Source organism: Hibiscus syriacus, unplaced genomic scaffold (genome assembly GCF_006381635.1).
Source record: "Hibiscus syriacus cultivar Baekdansim isolate YM2019G1 unplaced genomic scaffold, ASM638163v2 tig00110482_pilon, whole genome shotgun sequence".
NCBI classification, from domain to species: Eukaryota; Viridiplantae; Streptophyta; class Magnoliopsida; order Malvales; family Malvaceae; genus Hibiscus; species Hibiscus syriacus.
In genome coordinates, this window is record NW_024062758.1 from 2,036,390 (window position 1) to 2,058,890 (window position 22,501).

The window sequence follows — 22,501 nt, forward strand, 5'->3', positions numbered from 1 at the left end:
CGACCATAACCCAAGATACTTATGCTGTGAATAACCTGGAACCAAAAACAGTGATGGAAAAATGACACAATGTCTGGAGGAATGACAATAATTTGTGGGGGAAGGAGAATTATATATCATCTAAAAAGGAGATTAGGGTTGGGTGTTGTACGCTCTTTGTTGAAAATATTCCTGAGAATCTTGACTGGAAAAAGCTTAACTCTCTTTTTTGTATCCATGGAAAGGTGATTAATGATTTCATCCCTTCTAAAAAATCTGTAAGGGGTTCGTTTTGGCTTTATCAGATTTGCTTCACTAGAAGAAGCCAAGAAAGCAATTTTTAGGATGGATGGTTCTTTCATTTTTGGTTGCAAGATTGGTGTTTCGATGGAAAAATATAATCCCAAACAATCCTTCTGGAAAAGAACTACTTCATCCTTTCAACGGAAGGATAGGAAAGTGGCTGACAAGAGGAGTAACCTATCCTCGATAGAAGGGGTGGTTGATGAAGATAAACTACGAGTGTTGGAAATTGCCTTGTGTGTTGGTGCAGAAACTCTTTTCCATTTCGAACCTAGCTAGACAGATGCATGAAAAAGGCCTTATTGGTTTTTCGTTGATGAGAGCTACTGGAAATATTGTCTTACTGTGTTTTGAAAACTCGGTGATAATGAACATAATGAAGGTCGAGAATTCGGAGTCTCTGGCAGTGTGGTTCGACAGGTTTGAATCATGGTCAATAACTTGGTGGTGGAGAGTCAGCGTATTTGGTTGGTTTGTGAAGGGATTCATTTTCATGCTTGGAGCTGGGATACCTTTACAAACATAACAACAAAGTGGGGGGAAATTATTTCTATAGACGAAAAATCCCAATATCTTTCGTCCTTTGATCGGACAAAAATCCAAATTTTCATAAATACCATCTCTAGAATTAACAAGGTAGTAGGATTGAAGGTTGAATGCCAATCGTTTAAAGTCCTGATTCGCGAGATCGATCCGAGATTCAAGCCTATTCCTTGGATTCCCGAGAAAGAAGAAGAAGAATACATTGTTGGCTTTGATAATGACAAATCCAAGAATTCCAAGTCGAGCATGGCTACTTTGGCACACTCTAATACTCAAATTGAAGCTCATCCTCCCGGTCAAAGTTCCCCTTAGGCTACACTGGGTTCCTTTCCACTTGGATCGATGGAAAAATTTGTCAAATCAGATTGGGAAAGAAATACGTGGCGGTGGAACCAACGGTGGTGAGATTGGTTTGGCTTCAAGGCTAGATTCAGTTTTGGAGTCTTCCTTACATGATGCCCTCGATCGATCAGATCAAAATGTTGTGGAGTCTCATGCCCTGGAAGATGGTCTTAGTATGGGTCTATTGGTTTCTAATGGGGCAATAGATGATTCAATCCGGTTAAAGGGAGCGGGTCTTGGGAAGGGCCCAAAGCCCGGGAAGAAAAAAAGACCTTGCGAATCTAAAAAGAGCAAGCAAAAGGCTGAGGTTGCTTAAGTGTCTCAGAGGAAGCTTGGGCTTTGGTCTGTTAGCGGTTTTTGAAGGAGTTTTAATTGATTAGATTGTGTTGCTTCTCCAAATATGTAGATGGTTCCCCTCTTGGAGTCGGTTGTCTTTTTTCACATTAATGGATTTGGGTGTTGCTTTCGGTTATTTTGGTTTTTAGTTATTTGAGGTTCAAGATAGGTGTAAATTGGTATCAGATAGGGTTGTCCTTGTTTTATTTGGTTGTTTGAGGGGTTTCTTAGAGGTTTCTGGTTTTTTCTTGATTTGGTGTCTGTATCTATATTGATATGTTACTCTAAGGTGTACTGGTTTGTTTTTTTTAATAATTCATGAGGTACTCTTTTCCTTCTTTCAATTTTCGTTGACATACAGTTTAGTATGTTGATGATTATGAAGGGGGTTTTTAACGAGGCCTCCAAATCTTATAAAAAAACATATTTTTTTAATAGTATAGTGATTATAAGGTAATATATGTCTATTATAGAATTTTATCCATTGACAATACATAATGTAGATGTAGTAACTCGAATCAAAACTTTTAAAGAGATTAATACTTTTTTTAACCACTGAGATCACTTAATAAATTCATGAAGCATAAATTTTTCGTATGTGTTAAAACTTAGAAGAAATACTTTAAAAAATTATGATAATATTTTAATTAGAATAGTTAATTATGTCCACTATTTTGATTAATTATAAAATTTATAAATATTTAAACTAACCAACTATATTAAAAATTCTTAAAGGAGATGCAATCAAAAATAAATATCGATAGAACCAACCAGGGATCCAGCTGCACCTCTAGAAACTTATCTCGGGTTGTCAGATCCTGGAGTAACCCAGAACAGAAGACTTCATCTTATACATAGTTCTTTCTGGTAAACCAGCCGGGGATAATACCTCCAATATGAACCAGGAAGAGGATGACGATGATCTTGATCTTAACGATGAAGACTTTATAACTGGATCTTGAGAGGGTATTCCGACAATCCAATTCTCCGAGCGTGCTTACAAGCTGATGGAGGCAAGTATGGCGAGAACTGTGGTGCTCAAACTTCTCGGCAAGAATATTGGATTAAACGCACTGTCAAATAAAGCATTCGCGATCTGGAAGCCATCCTAATCCTTCACCCTTATGGACCTAAAAAATGGATATTTTCTAGCTAAATTTCAAAACGACGAGGACTATGAGAGAGTCTTGACTGAAAGACTGTGGATCGTCTGTGAAAGCTATCTAAAGGCCTAACCATGTTCAAGAAGCTTTAGTACTTCGGAAGTTTTTCCGCTCACCGTCACGGCGTGGATTTGATTTCCAAGTTTTTCGGAATTCATGTTTAAGTGAATTTACAAAAAGACACAAGCAACAGACGTCGCATCGCGAGAATGGCAGTGTTCATTGATATGAACCAACCCTTCATCCCTGTATCATAGTAGGTGATAAGGTTCAGAATGTTGTTTACAAAAATATTCCTTCAATCTGTTCCACGTGCGGAAGATTTGGTCACTCATAGGAAGCATGCATGTTTACCAAACTGGCCATGGACAAAGAGCTGGTAGCTGATACTGTAATGACCAGGCTTGTAACTAGTGTCGAAGGACATGACTGCACCTCTAGGAATAAATCGGTTACCGACATTATGGAGAACCGTAACCAATCGAAAAATCACCCTTGTGGCCCCTGGATGATGATGGAACGCCGGGCGCCAACGTAATCCTATCTGAAGCGACAACGGTAATAAACTCATTCATAAGAAAAGTAAATCCCAAGGGTCCGAATTTGTTTCTCTAATCATTGATGATAATGAGACCGAAAATTAGGACCGTAATCAAGGAGTTGTCAATGAAGCCGTGGAAGCTATTTCAAAAGTGGGTGAAGGCAGGAAATCTGTAATTGGTGTTTTGGCTAAGATAATAGAAGTTTGAATATCGCACAGTTTATCCCAAGGCTGAAATCAAGAGAACAGAAATCACCCATAATGGGCCCAGTTAAAAAAAGTCCTGCACCTGTTGCTACTGAAGTTATCCTGGGGTCCAACTCATATACGATCATACCCATGCAGACCAAGCTGACGTTAGTGCCACGCACATGAAAATAATACACGATCCCCCTTCATCGTCTTCAACCACTCATGGTGCTCAAAATACCTTGGATGTCGTTCCTAAAGAAGTAAATCCATCGACTCCAAGGAATATGATGCAAGTTTCGACCCAGGTAAACCTTAATGGAGAATTCTTTAATTCAAAAATTAATCATATGTTCGATAATACGCTAGGGATGGAAGGTACTTTGGTGAGACCAAGCAAGACGTTAGTGCTACGTACATGCAAATCATACACGATCCCCCTTCATCGTCTTCAACCACTCATGGTGCTCAAAATACCTTGGATGTCGTTCCTAAAGAAGTAAATCCATCGACTCCAAGGAATATGATGCAAGCTTCGACCCAGGTAAACCTTAATGGAGAATTCTTTAATTCAAAAATTAATCATATGTTCGATAATAAGCTAGGGATGAAAGGTACTCTGTTTTGAAAAGTCTTTCAGGGTTGAAGCTACTGGGGTTTTTTGTGTGTGTGGTATTTGGTTACTCTAGAACTCCCCGATTTCGGTTGACATCATCGCTGCTCATCCACAGTATGTTGGCAATGCTCAATCCCACACAGTATTGGAAACACTATTGGGAATGGTATTTAAGGCTTGGCTTTCCCACTTCCTTGTTGAGTGATAGAGAACAAGGGGGACTCTCGCGCACTGCCGCCGCTGCCATCCGTCTCGTCTCGTCTCGGTACGGCTCGGCTCTGCTCGGCTTGTGGTCATGGTCGTGGTAATACGTGTCTTCGACACGTCCGCGCGGATACTATCTTTTTAGAGAAAATTCTTGAGGAATTTCTCTTTGAAAAAAACAAATGGAAAATGTGAAAGATTTCAACTGATATTTATAGGGTGTTGAGGACTGTTTAAATTTCAAATGATAACAGCTGATTTATGAGTTATCAGAAATTAAACAACTTTTTCCTAAATTAAATAAAAAATGTTAAGATGTATCTGGACTGATTTCCAGCTTTGTACAGAGGAGACAAGCTGTTAATATCAGGAGTTACATGAGTTATTTGATTTAATTCCAGGGGTTACATGATATAATTTAAGGAGTTATAACAGCTGAATAATGATGCAATAAACCTGGATTATTTTTTAGTCAGGTTCATCTAGACGTTTCAGCTGTTACAAAAGAAGAGATTTAATCCTGAAATTTTATGGACGATATTAACCTTATTTCTAGCCTATAAACAGAGAGCTATATTCAGCTTCTCAACTCACTCTTAAACATTCACAATTCACTTACAAAAGTGTTTTCTACAGTTCTCTCTGTGAGTTCTCTCTGAGTGATTTCCAATCAGAAGAGCAATACCACCAGCAGTCCACTCCGATTTCGGGTGTACGGAATTCGGAGCAACCGTGTTAACCTCGGGGGATGGTCCACCTACTGCAGCAATTACACACATCGGGGCGAATTCGTTTCTAAGGCAGTGGTTTTTGCCACGACACGGTTTACGTATTTGTTCCTTTTAATTACTGTTTATATTTCCAGTCAGTGCTAACGGTGTAGTTTTGCAGTTCATATATCCAACACATTATATTCATGCCTATATCTCAAGGAGTTCTCAAAACTCTTCCTTTTTATTTACTGTTGTTTATGGTAACCCTAATTCTAGCAAAAGGATTACTCTCTGGAGAGATATGAGTAATATTAATACCCATGGTAGGTCATTGCTCTTAGTTGGTATTTTAACGCAATCCTTCATTGTGCAGATAAGAAAGGGGGAACTAGGAGTGACACTGTGTGTAAACATTTTTGTAACTTCATGGAGGTGCATAGTCTTAAAGACCTCGGTTTTAAGGGACCCCAATTTACTTGGACTCGTGGTTGTGTGTTGGAACATGATAGAATGATTGTCAATGATACTTGGCTCAAGCTTACGCCGAGTTCAACGATCCATCATCTTACCCGAATTAAGTCAGACCACCGTCCCATCCTTCTCCATACCTTGAATTGTCATTCTCAAACTCAAAGGAAACCATTAGATGAAGGGATGGACTAAGCACCCCAATTTTAACCAGTTTGTGCAGGATAACTAGTGCTTTAATGGAGACGTTAAAAAATTTGAGCGTGACTTTACTAATTTTCTAAAAGTTTGGAATAAAGATGTCTTAGGTTATATTGTGCAGTAAAAATAGAGGCTTAAGAAGCAGTTGAGGTTTATCCAAACTTCTCTTGATAGAAATAGAACTCCCCAACAATGTGATGAAGAATTGAGAATCTGGATTAAACTTGAAGAGGTCTTCGACCATGAAGAGCTGATGTGGAAACAGAAAGCCTATGACACATGCCTGCTTGAGGGAGACCGGAACACCAATTATTTCTGAAGTTGGACCCTGATTCGTCAGAGAGCTTACCATATTCAAGCTCTTCGTCTAGAAAATAGGGAATTGTGCTATGATGAGGAGACTCTTCGAAATGAAGCCACTCGTTTCTTCTCCAATTTATATCGGGATAAAGACATTTGCGCGGGATCTTTTCCGGTTAGGCAGGTGTTCCCTCCTATATCTGAGTCAAACTTCAATTTTTTGGATGCTTCGTTTACTAATGAAGAAATTAGAACCGCCATTTTTGGAATAGGCCCCCTCAATTCCCCTGGAGTGGATGGAATGAACGCTTTTTTATTTATTTATCAAAACCAATGGAATTCCATTAGCCATTCTATCTATGCTTAGGTCAAGGATATCTTTGACAGGGTTTCAAATCGCGGTCACGGTCGCGTTTTCGATTATTTCGGATTTACCATGATTGCGGCCATCGCGGGTAACTCAGACAGCGGCGAAACCGCTATATCGCGGTCGAAATCGCGGTCGCGGACTGTTTTTTAAAACCCTGATCTTTGAAGGTAAGCCTTTTGATAAGGAGGTTATTAAAGCTATGGTTATCCTCATCCCTAAGAAGAAGGTTTTGTAATCTTTCGTTGATTTTCGATCTATCAAACCTTTGCTTCATCCTCTATAAGCTAGTCATGAAAAGTATTGCTAATAGATTCAAAGGTCTTTTCCCGAAGATCATTGCGCAAAATTAATCCAGCTTTATTGCTGGCAATAGCATAAATGACAATATCCTAGTTGCTCAAGAGGTCATTCACTCCATGAGAAAGAATAAATGAAGAACTTACTAGATGACGATCAAGGTGGATCTGGAAAAAGCCTATGACCGCTTTGATTGTAAGTTTATTTCTGATTCCCTTGAGGATATGGGTGTCCTCCTCGAATACATCGTGTTATCATGCATGTTATCACCTCCTCTAGCTTTTAGAATATCTGGAATGGTTCGCTCTACTTGGAATTTAAACCTACCAGAGGTATAAACAAGCTTGTTGTAACACCCTAAACCAGTACAACACACAATTGACCGATTAGAATGCCACACGGAACTACCGAAGTGGCTAACCAAAATTTTCTTTTAAATTTTTCTGTTTTTAAAAATGACCATTTGTAACCACTCATGCTAAAATAAATCAACTACAACTTAAATAAAATAGTTTACATTAGGATCTCCTGAATTAATATTTAAATCATACAGACTATAGTTTAAAATGAGTTACGACTCGTACAAAAATATACAATTCAAGGTTTACAATTATACATGTCCTCTAAAGATGAACTTGAGACGTACTCTACACTATATGGGTCTAGATCACTGTTGTCAAAAAGTCCTCGGATTGCTCATCGACTAACCTGCGTAAGGAAAAAAATTACAAACATTGAGCTAACCAGCCTAGTGCCACACTAACAATTAAGTCATACTAAAAGTGTTCATGTCATGCTCAAACTAACTGATAACTGCAATAGTGAGTATACTTTTATACTGCACTCTCTACTCTATGGTAGACATTATGGTACAGTTAAGGGTTCTGCATCTCAGAGCTCACACACCCCTCTAGTCTACCGAGGCTGGTTGCCCGGAATCTCTACATCGATCAACCCATCGACTAGCCCATTCCTTGAGTGTCAGACCTTGCGCACAAACTAATTAGCTTTAAGTGCCTCGTGCACTACCTAAGGATATATTCGGACTGAATCTATACTTTTGATAATGCTAGCATTTTCTAAAGGAACTCGGGTGTCCTGATCTTTTCCCGAACATCATCCAAGGCTATTTTATGTCATCCTAATTGATCTTGTTTCTAAGTGTAATATTAATATTCTCACTTGTAGTCTTATTTGATGATAAAATGAAGTGTTGGGGTACCTTGAGTTTAATTCCCTTAAAAACTGACATTTTTGCCCAAAACGGACTGAAAATATCGATACTAGCCCAATAGTATTGATACTCCTACAAAAGTTTTGATACTTTATATAAGTACCGATACTTTTAAACATTTTGTTCTGCCCAGTTTTGAAACTTTATGAGAGTTTCGAAACTATTATCCAAAGTTTCGATACTCTTGAAAGAGTATCAATACTTTTGCCCAAAAACTCACAAATTTTCCCAAAACGAAGAACAAATATTGATATTATTACTATAGTATCAATACTCTACCTACATAAGTCATAAAACACATAAAAAATGCTATATTTAAATCCCAAAGACTCTAGTGAGGTCCCCAAACATGCTTTAAAGTTTTATTTGATCAACAAGTGTCATAATAAAGACTTTAAACACATTTATAAATGAAAAACAAGAATTTCACCATGAAAATGCTTATCATGCTTAACACAGATATTTAAACTATCTTGAATTTCTAATGACTCGCTAAGAGATAGAAGAGTTGTAAAAGTGTTACCTTGCTTTTTGGATGGCTAAAAACTTTCTCAACTCACTCAAGATTCAACTTTTCTTTTCCTTTAGCTCTTGAGCTTTCTCCTATCTTCTTCACTAAACAAAATGAGAAAATTGATTACCAATCCATCTAGGGGTTGAATAACATCTAAACAAGCTCCCTATAACTCAAAACTTAGCTAGAATCTATAAATTCCCACAAATCTATCAAGACCCATTTTTGGTTCTATGCATGAAAAATAATGAAAGAGAGCTCAAATTGAAGCTAGAAGGTTGAGGTTTAATAATCTTACCTTGGATTGATCCAAGTGGGCTTGAATTCCTTTGAGATTCTTACTTATAGAAGATAGAAGAAGAGAGAAAGATGAGAAGATATGAAGAGTGTTTGGTAAGTTGTGTAAGGGGGTTGGTTCACGTTGAAAACATAAAATAAAAAGGGATTTTCAGCTTTCAAAATGACTATGGGTAAACTACTCTTTTAGTCCATTTTACTTTTATTTTCATGATTTACTCATCCCTAAACAATTATTATCTTGGGCCCTAACTCAAGCCCACAAACAAAAAACTTGGTCCTACTATACTATAAGGTTCAATTCTTAACTTTGGGCTTCTGGTTGACCCAAACTACTAACTTGGGATTAGGGGCGTTACAATTGTCCGTTGTCTCCTTATCTTTTCGTCATTTGCATGGAATAGTTGGGTCAAAGTATTCGGTATGCTTAGAATATAGACTTATGGGAGTCTATGATTCTTTCTAGGAGAGGTCCCAAGTTATCCCATTTGTACATCGTGGATGATCTCCTTTTATTCTGTAAGGTGGCCAGTAGGCAAGCAATCCTCACTAGGGTTGTTCTTGATCAATTTAGCAGATTTCAAGACATAAAGTCAATTCTAACAAGACAAAAGTTTTCTTTTCTAATAATTTTCTTAAGAGCCTAACCAATGATCTCTCCTTTAAACTGGGCTTTCAACGCTCTTTCAACCTTGGTACCTACTTGGGTAAGCCTCTCTTTCACAACTGGATCACTAAAAACATGTTCCAATTTATTGTTGACAAGGTCATATCTAAATTGAGTAATTGGGTGGCTTTAAAATTATCTCTGGCTGGTTGTATCACACTTTCCAAATCCACGTTGTTGGCAATCCCCAACTACATCATGCAGAAATTGGCTATTCCCAAGGGTGTGTGTGATGAAATTGAGAAAATTACCCGTCGTTTCATATGGGTTGGTACCGATGATCATTCTAAGATGGCTCTTGTTAGTTGGGTTTCGTGTTGCCAACCAATATCTTGTGGGGTCTGGGATTGCAATCCCTTCGAACCCAAAATGAAGTTTTTCTTGTTAAACTTGGTTATAATCTCCTTACTAATCCTGAAGCTCTGTAGGTTAAATTGTGCTAAGTACAAGGTTAGTGATTATCTTGCCACATATTTTAATACTAGCAACTGCTCATTTGTTTGGAGGTCCCTATCCAAGGTCTGGTCAATCATTCGGGACAATGTTTGTTGATCTCTCGGCAACATTAAAATACCAAGTTTTGGGTAAATACTTGGATTGTGGGGAAGCAATCGATCATGAAAAGGGTTAACGGAGACCTTAGGAGCATTCCTGATACTACGATTAACGAGTTTACTAATGGGGAGGGTAATTGGGATTTGGATAAACTGAATAATGTTTTGGATGAGGTTATTATAAAAGATATTTCTACGGTTTCCCCCAACCAATGACAAGGAAGTCGATCATCTCACCTGGCTGTGGGAATCGTCGGGTAAGTGCACAGTCAAAAATGCTTATTATATTCTCCACCGTGAAGCCTGGACCAACATAACACCGTGTGGAATTTGGCTTGGAGCTTTGAAGGACCTCAAAGTGTTAGAAACTTCATATGGATCATCTTAAGGAATCAACCCTTAACTAATTTAGAGAGAACTAGAAGAGGTCTTTCCTCCGATCCCATCTGTCTGGTTTGCGATGGCAGAGAAGAAAATTGCCATTCACACGCTTAGAGATTGTCCATCTACGAAAAGCCTTTGGCTGTAAATTGTTCTAACCCATTTTAAAGGGAGTTTCTTCACCCTCCATATGTTGGATCGGTTGATCTTTAATTTTAAAAACATTGTAATTACTAACAATAGAAATTGCAAGTGGGCTCATGTGTTTTACATCATGTTGTGGCGAATATGGAAATAAAGATGTAATCTAGTATTCAATGGCGTGAGCTGGTCTTCAGCAGAAATTATGCATAATGCATATGTTTGGGCCAGACTTATTCATACTAGATTGAAAATCACAGTGCATAATAGCAGTTGCATGTCTAGGGCCAAAGCCTGGTCACCGCCTATAATCAGATCCTTTAAACTAAACACGGATAACTCGGTTAAATCGTAATCCATGAAAATTACGAGTGGTGATATTCTTCGCAACCATAATGGAGACTGGATAACGGGGTACAACAGGAATATCGACTGTTGCTCTATCCTGAATGTTGAACTTTAGGGGTTGATGGACGGTCTCCGTGTAGCTTGGGAACACAAAGCTAGATGTATCATTGTAGAAATAGACAACGCTAAGGCAGTTAAGTTAGTCACCTCCAAAAACCCGAGCAATAGTTCAACCCTCATATGAAGAATCCAGGATATGATCGATCACAGTTGGACAGTCAAGTTTAACAATCTCCCGACAAACGAATGGCTCTACAAATACCCTCGCACGTTATGGCTATAAGTTGCAAACATGTTTTTCAACTTGGCAAGAACCTCCTTAGTTCATGGAAGCTTTCCTCTAAGTGGACAAGCAAGTTTGGAGGGATGACACCATTAGTTTCTTATATTTTCTTTGTAAAAAAAAAAAACTTATGGTATCATGAAGACGGAGACTAAAATATGCCAAATTTAAGCAATTTGGGACCCAAAGCGAATTTGACCATTTTTCATATTTTATGAGAATTTAAAATATGAAACGCATATAGAAATATCTATAAATAAATACATCACTCCTCTTTAAAGCGTCCCCTGAAACAAACCAACTTGCAAAATAAAAATCCAAGTATTAAAAAATAGATTTTAATTTCAATTTGCATCTTCGAATTAATTAGAAAAAACAGAATATAAGCCAAAAAAAGTCCGAAAAAGAGAGAGATAAATACAGTTAACTGCTCCAGGAATGGCAGACGCCTTTTGTTCGGACTGCAAGCGGAATACAGAGGTTGTTTTCGATCATTCGGCCGGTGATACGGTGTGTTCGGAGTGCGGGTTGATGTTAGAATCGCATTCGATCGACGAGACATCAGAGTGGAGAACCTTCACCAATGAGTCCGGCGATAACGATCCCAACCGTGTTGGCGGTCCCTCTAATCCGCTTTTGGCTGATGGCGGTTTATCCACCGTTATCGCTAAGCCCAACGACGCTTCTGGAGAGTTCCTTTCGTCATCGTTGGGCCGCTGGCAGAATCGTGGGTCGAATCCAGATCGGGGGTTGATTCTCGCTTTTAATACAATTGCTACCATGTCTGATAGGTAATTAAATTAGTCTTTTATTTTATTTTATTTTATTTTTGTTTTTGGTTGGTATTACTGAGTTTATTTGGATGGTCACAATTTTTTAGGAAAATAATGAAGGAAATTGATGTTAGTATTACTGATCTTTTGTGAAATTAGTAGAGTTCTATTTGATTTTAGTTTGGGCCTTGCAGCGTTCATTGTTTCTGGAAATTTATTAATGGAAATGCTTCATATTTTTAGGAATTTTGACATGTTTTCTGATTTGGGTTGCCATTTGAGAAAAGGGATGGTTCAATTACTGGTGAAAACAATTTATGAGGCAATTATTGTCAGCTTGTATTCTTGTTTATACGGGAACGAGAGCAAGTTTTGTACAGAGTTTGAGGGCTGATTCTGGGAAATTTAGTATCTACTTGAAAAGTGTTATGATTTTCAATTTTTATTTTCTTAGGTAGAATCAAACTGGTATTGGATATTAAGATTTCACTTCTTAGAAGCATTGATGTTTTAATCTATGTGATCGTGATTACTTCGTGAATAGTCTTTAATGAACGCTTTGATGAAGATTTGCGTATTTATTCACTTTCCGGATACTATTTTGTTTTGTAAAGATTTGCGTATTTATTCACTTTCCCCTTTCCCTCTTTGATGAAGGAAAATTCTATGCTTGAGATAGTAATTTATCATGAAATGTCACTTATTTGTATAATTTTATATTTCAGGCTGGGTCTTGTGGCTACCATCAAGGTATGCTACCTCTTTCACTGTAGATATAATTTCAACCATTTGGTGTTTTGGTGTATTACTATAGACTCTAGTGATATGCAAGTATGGCATATAATTGAATACTCTATTATTTTAGTATTAATGTGTATGTATATTATTGATATAATCTGGCATTGCTTTACCCAATAAAGGGTTGATGTGCTAAACTATATCATGTCAGCGGCAATACTAAATCGAAACGAAGTTAAAATCATAGCATGGCAGACTTAATCAGAACTTGTTTGGAACAGTGTGCCTTTAGTGTTAATATTGAAAACTTTGTGAAATGTGCCAACTAGAAATAAAGAATAAATATGTAACTCAAATCTTCAGTCTTGTGCACGACTTGAAAGCCTCAAATACATACAAACATTACCATAATTGTTGTTGCTCCCTTTCCCGTGCATGAGCAGAAAGGAGTTAAAAAATTTAAAACCCAATCACGTGCATGTGTTGGAAGCATGAAATACTTATAAACGTTAACATAGCTGCCACAGCTCTTTTCAGAGTCCCAATCTATGCATGAATAAGAAATTATAAATTTAAACCTCCAATCCTGTGTGTTCACCAATAGAAAGAAGCTTCTCCTGCTCCTGGTCACTTTCTGTTGAAGAAAAAGAATAAGGTTAGGGTTGATGTCTGGGCAAGACACCGTATTGGTTACTACGCAAAATTGTTGGCAATTGCGTGTGATTGAATAGGCTTTGAAGATGTAAGTAGATCTGTATCATTATTAATAACTAAGGGAAAAGTTAATAGAAATTACACATTATTGATTTATATATTTATTATTTTACTAATCATTTGACTATCTTTAACCTGTAACGATGTTGCGTTTCAGTTTTATAGGAACTGTTTATCCTTAAACTGTATCAGCTAGCAATAGGACTTAAAGAAGTAGGTAAACCTTAGGAATTTACCGTGGCATAGAAGGCCTGAATATAATGCCCTAAAAATTCTGAAATATTTTGAGTAAAAAGTAGGATGGGAGGGACATTATGGTGCCTAGATTTTTGCCTTTCCATTTATAAGTGGTTGAGCAATAAGCATTTAACGATAAGAAAATGAATGAACATCAAATTCTGTGTTCTAGTTTTCCTTTTTTATTTTTACATTATTTGTTGTATTAAAGCTTTTAAAAAGAGGGAATGATATGTTAAAGATGGTCAGGAATAATTCTTAGCAGTGGTTAATTGGAAATTCACTTATTTCCCCAAAAAAAATCTTTTCTTTTCAAAGGAGCCTCTTTGGGTTAATTTCATCAGGCAAGGATATTGAATTATTTTTGAAAAATGAGTGAGAAAGGTAGAGAGAGAGTGAGTTGCATTTGTGGATAATCTTAGTAGGCAAGTGCAAAGAAGTGCATTATGAGATCGTTTTAGTCATTATGGCAAGGTTATTAAGGTGTTCATTCCATTTGTTAATAGGAAACCTTATTACAAGGAAAGTACTTTTGCTTTTGTGCATTTTGCAATTGGAAAGATGAATAATGTCTCGCTCGATGGGAGGAAAATATCAGTGTCGATTGCTAAGTATCAGAAGAGAAGTACTTCAACGAGCCTCAAGCGTACTAGTATGGCGAGATCTACAGTTGCTGGTGGAGATGAGATGCTCAGGAAATTACCATCATCTTTAGTTGCAGGTACTGGAAAGAAGGAGATGATGAATAAGTTTTACAATGAAAGGTTATATAAGGATACAGTTGTGGGAGTAAAAGAAGTTGAGAGCCAGAAAGTGGGGAGTTTTGGAGCTAAGATGTAGGTGAAGAAGCCGTTGGAAGTATTTATTCCAATGAAGGATAGGTCATGGCTTAAAAAAAACGTCTCTAACTGGTATTTGTAAGCCATTATTTGAAATTGAGTTTGTGCAGAGGGCGTTAGGATATGAGGGAATCAATGTCAAAGTGGTTAAATGGGATTATGCAAAGAATGCCTGTCTGGTAGTTTTCCAGACTGCTGAGGAGAAAGTTGCAACGATGGTAAACAAGTGGGAGAATTTGTCCTTTTGGTTTGAAAGGTTAGAGGACGTTATGGATGAAGAGGGTGTGGCATTACCTTATTGTGCAGTTTCTATGATTGGTGTTCCTCTAAACTGTTGGTCAGTTCATTTCTTCACAAGCTTGGCGTTAAGATGGGGCAAACTAGTTAAGATACAGGAACAAACTGCTAAAAGAGTGGATTGTAGAGTTGCTCATATGCTATTGAGAGTTGAAAGTCCTTTTGATATTCCTCCATATGTCACTATTAATACGTATGGGAGATCGTTCATGATTAAGATTAAGGTGGAAGGAAGTGAAGATTTTTTTTCGGAGTTAGATGATGTGGTTGAAGATGATGAAACAGTAAATAATGAGGAGTATAATATGCCGGAAGAGAGTAATGGGGAAGACATCGAAGTGCAGGAAGGGAGGGTGGGTAAACAGGCGTTGTCAGATATTCAAAATAGTGTTCAAGCATGGGTCTTGGACTCCTCACAAGGGGAGCGCACAATTTTTTATGGGTGGTTGGAAGGAAAAGGGTTTTTCAAAATTTAGTGGCAGTTGACTTATGTGCAGAGAAGACAATTCTGGGTGATGTCCAAGGACAACAGAGAAGGTTGGGGGCTGGTACAGAAGAGAGAGAATGGGTGGTTAACAGGGGTGAGGTCTCCTTGGGGCATGATAATGTTGACCATGTTAATGGGCTTAATGGTACTATGGGTAGGGAAGAAGATAATGGGCCCGTTCAGGGAAGTCCAAATTCAAATAGGGGTGGTTACAAGCCTGTTGAGTTAGTTAGTAATAGGGGGAATGTGGAGATCCTCAGCAGACTATTTTGGAGGGTTCAGAGATGGATTTTACAGCAGTTCAGTTTGGATCTAATGGGGTACAAGTTAGTAAAGTTCCTACAAGGAGGTATTCTTCTTCCCCTCCAACAAATCGTGTTCGGTCTCATAGTGCTGCTACCATCTTCTGTGACAGAGTTTATAGCAGATCTAATAAGAAGAATAAGAGAGGTGAATCGGAGAAGGGTTTCTCAGCAGTTAAATTTTCAATGGATAAAGATGAAATGGAATTAACTTGGCAGGTTAGTCAAATATTAGGTGTTAACTTTAAGGGGGAAAGAAGGATTTTGCTGAGAAGTTTTTGGAGTCCGATTCGGCTAGAAGGGAGAGGGGTAGGTATTAACCCTTAGTTGGTTGAAGGTTTTTATCTATTTTTTATGGGTCGAGTATCTTGTGTCACTTGGAATATTAGGGGTTTAGGTAGAAAGGAAAAGGCTAGGGCAGTGAGGAAGATAGTTGTAGATAAGAAACTGTCGTTTCTTTTTTTGCAAGAAACGAAATTGGAGGTGGTTAATATAGGTATGAGGAGGAAGTTGGGGGGTAAATATCTAGGTGGGCTAGTGGAGTCTCCGGCAGTGGGAGCATCTGGGGGATTGGCTACTCTTTGGGATGAGGACTGGTTTTTACCTCAGTTGGTGAAGATTTCTCCAAGGTTTACAGTGTTGAAGGGTATAATAAAGGACAAACAAGATGTGTTTTGTTTTATTAATGTCTACGGACCTTCTGTTAAAGTTGATAAAGAGGCTTTTTGTGAGGAGTTAACTTGTTTTATTTCTACATTGGGATGCCCAGTATGTGTTGCTGGAGATTTTAATGCTCATTTATCACATGAAGAGAAGTTGGGGAAATCTCTGAATGAAAATTCAATTGCGTGGTTCAGGGAATTTATGTTTCAAGCAAGTCTGATGGATCTGCCTTTGGTGGGAGGGAGTTTCACTTGGGGTAATAATAGGGAAGACCCTAAGTTCGTGAGGCTGAATATGTTTCTTGTTTCGGATGAATTTTTAGGATTATTCTCGGATGTTGTTCAGTTGTTATTATCTAAATCAATTTCAGACCATAATATTGTGGCTTTGGAATCCAGTAAGCTGAATTGGGGTCCAAAACCCTTTAGACTGTTTAATTATATCATGGAGGATGAGGGATTCAAGGAAGCAATGGAAAAGAAAATTTCTGAAGTTAAGAGTAGGAAGGGGCTGAGCATTGAGCAGGTACTTAGAGAAACAAAGATGGAAATCAGGAATTGGTTTAATGAAAGCAGAATGCAACTACAAAGCTTGATAGACAACAAAGAGAGGCTAATCTCGAATCAAGAAATTCAACTACAACAAAGGAATTCATTCATTTCTATGGCGAAAATTGCAAAAGAAAAAAGTGAATTATGGTCATTGTATAAAAAAGAAGAATTAGTTTGGTTCCAAAAATCAAGGGTGCAGTGGATTATGGATGGAGATCGGAATTCAAGATATTTTCATCAATGTGCTACAAATAGAGGGATGATTAATGCTCTTAATTCTTTGGATGTGAGTGGTAATTTGATTGAGGAGCTGAGGAAGATAAAAACTGTTGTTTTTTATTATTTCAAGAACGCTTACAATGCCATTCCGACGGTTGAAGTTGAGAAGCTGGAATTGAATTTCAATAGGCTCTCGGACGATCAAGTTGAAAATTTGGAGGAGAATTTTTCGGAGGGGGAAGTTTGGGAGGCAATAGAGTCTTCGGATAGTAACAAAGCTCCGGGTCCGGATGGATTGAATATGAGATTTTTCAAGAAATTTTGGCCGGTGTTGAAATGAGATACCCATAAGTTTTTCGAGGATTTTTACGATGGAAAGAAGTTAGGGAAATGTGTCAATCATTCTTCCATTACTTTAATTCCGAAAAAGCAGAATCCGGTTGGTATTGAGGATTATAGACCAATCAGTTTGGTAGGGGGCCTTTACAAAATACTATCTAAAGTTTTGTCTAGAAGGTTAAGGTTGTGCATAGGAGGGCTAATTGGTCAATCTCAATTTACTTTCATCCCGGGAAGATAAATTTGTGACTGTTCCTTAATTGCTAATGAAGCCATTGATTTCCGGGTTCCATCCGTGTTTACTTTGTACCACTCTTCCGATGGTGGTTGTCATACTTGTGGACCTGTGTTTATAGCTACTGGCGCTAGTTCTGATTGCTTTTCTTTTTCTATTGCACGACTACTCATGGATACATATTTTGAGATAAAATTTGAACACTTATTTTTGTATTAATTCATTACTTTACCATTTTGTTAATGATTAAATCGATCTACCATTATTTTCGATAAAAGAATACTAATTAATTTATTTGTTAACCAAAGAATTCAACTGAGTGCTAAAGTGGGTGTATATTTTTCGTAAAAGGTTGAATTAATTTTTAAAGGCCTTTTTAGACCTTAAAAAAACTAGTGTAAATTTTGTCAACACGTGGCATAAATATATGGTAAAGTCTAAGTCATTGCCTGCAGTCTTCACTGTAAAAATTCCAAAGGAGGCAGGTACTAAAGTTTCGTACATTGCAAAATGGACGTCTTTTCCAACCATTTACCATTTTACCCACACCTTTATTGATGAGAGACGGACGCATTACTTGGTTGAATCATATACCATCTTTGCAAATAGTCAAATAGACAATATATTAGATAATATAAATTTTTATATACAATAAGGTTCAACTCGAGGTACAATCAAATCAAATTTGAAATTATTTCTAATTTAAGTTTATTCAAGTCTTAATTTTTAATTTTTATTTCAATTTAAATTCAATTTGTTAATTTTGAGTTTACAAACTTTAAAATCAAGTAGAATTGAACTTCAAAGTTTTTGATTTAAATCCAATTCAACAATACTAAATAATTCTAATTGAATCAAATTCAATAATACTCAAACTTAATTCATCTTAGGGGCTGCTTGTTTACTTTAGAATGATTAAGCGTTGAATAATTCAAATGTTGAATGATTCAGAGGTTCTGTATGAATTAGCTCTGAATGTGACATGATGTTTGATAATGACTCTGAATCATTCAGAATATACTTCTTTGTTGAATCATTCAACACTGTTTTGCTGAATCAGTCATGACTGAGTCATTTAGAGGTGCGAAACAAACGCACTAAATACTGAACGATTCAATATTCAGCATTAAATGATTTTATTAAAAAATAAACAAACAGCCCCTTATTTACATTCTTGCCGTCCAAAGTAAGAGGCTACACAAATAATAGAGTAGGAACGGTAGTAGCGGGACATTATTCACAATAAAGCGTGAGGACCCAACGAAATAGAGGCGTTTCATTACCGTAAGATGTGCTTTTAAAAAATTTGACGGGTCAACGGCACACGTGCAGCTAGGGATGGCAATGGGTCGCCCGACCCGAGAAGAAAGGGTTTTTCACCCGTGACCCGACCCGACCCGACGAAATTAAGGTTTCACCCGACCCGACCCGACCCGAATATATGACTTAGAAACCCGACCCGACCCGAATAATAATAAAAAAATTTTATTCAATGAAAACAGTGACTTAATTGAAAAAAATTATATATGGAGGGACATTATTGTAATTATCCCTAAATATATAGGATAAAATTATATATATTTTTCGGATCGGGTCAGGTCGGATTTTTTCACCCTAAACCCGACCCGACCCGACCCGAACAATATATTTAAAAAAAATCCGACCCGACCCGAACCCGAATTTTTTTTTAAAAAATCCGACCCGATCGGGTCGGGTCGAAACCCGTCGGATTCGGGTTGAATTGTCATCCCTACGTGCAGCCAACTATGCCAAATAGGGCTAAGAGAAGACAAACGGGCAATCTTTTGGGTGGGCCCACAACTTCCTACGCGTCCTACGTGTGATCTGACACAAGTGGCCTTTCCTTGCCACCTGTATTTATGATTCCATTTTCACCCTCGAAATATTCCTAGATTTCCACAATAATCCTTTTTTTAATTATATATTAATGTGTCGCACGGTAGAAATTCTCATCCCAAGGCATCATCGTCAAAAGATACGTTCGTCGCTTTCAGTCTCAGTATTTTCTCCTTCATTAACACGTGCATACGCACACAAAACACCTTGCTCACTAAGCTCACCCACTAACTCTCTCTTTCTATGCTTTGTTTCGAGATCTCGAAATTATAGAAAATGTTGGATTTTTCTTTGTAGGGCTTAATCAGGGGGAAGCTAAATTGTTTCTTCGTTTCCTCATTGAGATTTGTTCTTTAAGGTACTGTTTGGCATTCGAGAAAAAAGAGAGGGTAAAAAGCTACATTTCTGTTTTTTTGGCCTTTTTTCTCGATTTTTTTGTTTGGGACTCTTACCTTGTTTTATATATTATTTAGTTTCCTAGTTTTGTTTCAGCCTTGAGTTTCTTTTATAAATATTTTGTTAGTTTGATGAAAATTGGGGGAGTGGGTTGGTGGGGTGGTAAGAAGTTATTTTTTGTTTTAGTTTTGATGTTTCTTAGTCATTACCTAAACTCTTTGATTGAAAACAGTTTAAGTGAAAGTGATTGAATATAAACTAGTTAAGGGAATCAAAACTGAGCTTTCTTTTTCTTGGTTTGAAAGAGTTAATTTTAGTTAATAATTTCTTGTTGTTTATTATATAATTAATTATATGTTAATGTATATGCGGATAATTTTGCTTATGCTAACGTTCTTTATAGTACCTTGTTAATCATGTTTACTTTGCTATGATTTTATTTTATTTTTCCTTTCTTCATGTTGGATTATCTTGATTGTTACCAGGAAATGGATATTGGATTTATTGGTGCGAATTTAAGGACCTCGTTAGAGGCTCCTAGACCGCTTTAACTGCTTTCCAATTAGCGATAGGAGCAACTAATGACCCTTCAATTTTTATTGTGTAGTGAATCGTAATTGTGCTTTCTTTTGTTTTTGCAAGAACCCTAATGTTGTATTGTTTGCATTTCAGGATATACCATTGATGGCGTGTGACCTCTGGGGCCCATCATTCCCTGGAGGTGCTTTCTTATTTCTTGAATTAGCGGTTACATGCATGCATTCCTATTTGATCATTGTCTTTTTAGTGTGATTTGACTGTACATTGGTGATCTGCAGAAGAAAGCAGCTATTGCATACAACCAGAATGGCAGTATGACTTTTACTTCGGTTATGGCATCGGTATAATGATGGTCCTATTTTTGTTGTACTTTTGATTGGTATCGGGTTTCTTTGCTTTTGTTGTTACCATGGTTATGCAATGTGTTGGTTTTTTGCAGATATGATTGAAGAAAATGCATTGAACGAGAAATCTTGTGTTCAAGTGCTGAGGATATTGATGAACTTGAAAAAGATTTGGTGTTGCTTCAAAGTGAACTGGTCTGGGATGAACATGAAGATTGGCATGACTTTTGCTGCAATGCCTTGAGATCAAAGATCAACTGCCTTGATATTTCAATAAAGAAATTGAGGAGCAAGGATGAAAATGACATTGAGGTTTACTTATTGATGCATACGGAACCTGCTGAGAAGTTGCATGAAATAGTGAAGGCCCTGCTCCAAAGCTTCTGTCATTAGGAAAATGAGCAGGTTTGACTCTTGGATATTTTTCATGTTCTTATTCTAACGTGCCATGAACATGATTCAACTCTGAAATTTGAAGGGACGGCACCAGAAGAGTGTGTCCTCATGTTGATTTTACCAATTTTCTCCCTTAACTCTGCAATTTCAACCAAATTTGTGTAGTATATATGTTTCGTGCTTCTGCAATTTAAGCTATTTTCACCTAATGCTTCAGTCTATTGTTGGTGCCTGTGTTGGTTCATGTTTGTTCTAAATGTAGGTTTAGTACCGTCTAGATGCCACAGAGTTGTAATCATGTTGGATTTTTCTACTACCCTTAATCATTTTGGATGGAAAGAGAATTAATAACCTTTAACAGACTTGAGTGAATTTATTTGGTGGAATGCTTTTGCATGCCATGGAACTTGATAAGCTCAGTCAACTCCTTGTTGTCAGCAGATTGGTTTTCTTTGGAGGTCCTGTAGTTTCCCATCATTTACTTATTAGTTTCCCTTCTAATATTTGCATATTTTATGGATTATTTCATGAACTAAGAAAGAGTTTTCCTTTCAAGAATGAGCAATCTCAGGATTTTGTCTTGCATTCAAGGTCTGGTTCTCCAGACAAGTCAGTTGTCTTGCGTAAGGACCAAAAATCAATCTCTTCATATCCATGTTCCATTGCGAAGCAGGGAAAGAATGGACTTAATGTTACTGCCAAAGAAAATTTTACTCCATTAAATCCATCTACGGAGCTTGAAGTGAAGAAAGCAAATAATTCAGAAACAGGTAAGTTAGTAAGTTACATGAAGCTTTATCCTTGCATGCTTTAATGTCCATGGTCAAGGATCCATTTACTCTCCACATAAATACAAAGAGAACTCTGACTTTTGGGCTGTCATTGAAGATGAAATAATTAAATACCATTGCAGTACAGTTACTAAGGACTGTATTAATGGTAATTGTTATATTAATATGACAACTTGCCATGTCTCCTTACTTTGCATCGGGCTTTGTGCCTCTTTGAATGTTTTTCATCTGTATCTGTCTCTCTTTTTCTAACATGGTGGCGGATGCTGGATCTTTCATAGCCCCAATGTTGATTTATTTGTTTGAATTCTTCATGCAAGCTCTTTAAGAGATTTAGTGCTCAACTGCTCGTTATTTGATATTTTCAAGCTATCATTAGTATGTAACAACATTTTTCTGGATTTAAACAAGATTTCTGTGGGTGATATAGTTCACCTTCGAACACTTGTTGCTTTTGTTATGTTGAATATTTTGCATGGACCTGCATGTTTGATTCAAGTTACCCACACTTCTGGAGATCCGTAGAAATTTCATGCTTATAGTTGTGGCTAAAATGGTATAAATGTATCCAACATTATCATACTTGGGAACTCTGAATCGCGGAACAACTTGGTGTCTTTCCTTCGGTGCTATTGCTTAGGTTTTGTGAGGATATTGATTGAGAATGTCTTTAAGGGGACAAAATTCGGAGGTTGACACCACTGCATATACTTGTTGTACTAATCATAAGTGGTATAAA

General features: G+C 37.2%; 2 protein-coding genes and 1 long non-coding RNA gene across 5 annotated transcripts in view; 2 read left to right on the top strand and 1 right to left on the bottom strand.

The window, feature by feature from the left end:
* LOC120128912 (ABC transporter A family member 1-like) overlaps nucleotides 1-22,501 on the top strand; it is a 64,458-nt gene that overhangs the window by 40,983 nt on the left and 974 nt on the right. For all 3 annotated transcript variants that reach the window (XM_039146517.1, XM_039146519.1, XM_039146518.1), the window contains one exon: nucleotides 14,245-14,255. The gene's annotated coding sequence lies outside the window, so the exon portion shown is untranslated. The remainder of the gene's footprint in view (nucleotides 1-14,244; nucleotides 14,256-22,501) is intronic.
* LOC120128916 lies at nucleotides 1,022-22,395 on the bottom strand. Its single transcript, XR_005516674.1, has 3 exons — nucleotides 22,266-22,395; nucleotides 19,495-19,501; nucleotides 1,022-1,034 (listed from the first exon to the last, which is right to left on the bottom strand). It is a non-coding gene; the product is annotated as an uncharacterized LOC120128916 (long non-coding RNA).
* Nucleotides 11,403-12,783, top strand: LOC120128915 (transcription initiation factor IIB-2-like). Its single transcript, XM_039146523.1, has 2 exons — nucleotides 11,403-11,835; nucleotides 12,543-12,783. The coding sequence occupies exons 1-2, from the start codon at nucleotides 11,483-11,485 to the stop codon at nucleotides 12,733-12,735; spliced, it is 546 nt and encodes a 181-aa protein (XP_039002454.1). The 5' UTR covers nucleotides 11,403-11,482; the 3' UTR covers nucleotides 12,736-12,783.

Bases quoted from the DNA above. Each gene is read 5' to 3' on its own strand.
- LOC120128915 (XM_039146523.1), top strand. From the start codon at position 11,483: ATGGCAGACGCCTTTTGTTCGGACTGCAAGCGGAATACAGAGGTTGTT. The intron at 11,836-12,542 runs GTAATTAAATTA...TTTATATTTCAG, and splicing joins ATTGCTACCATGTCTGATAG to GCTGGGTCTTGTGGCTACCA.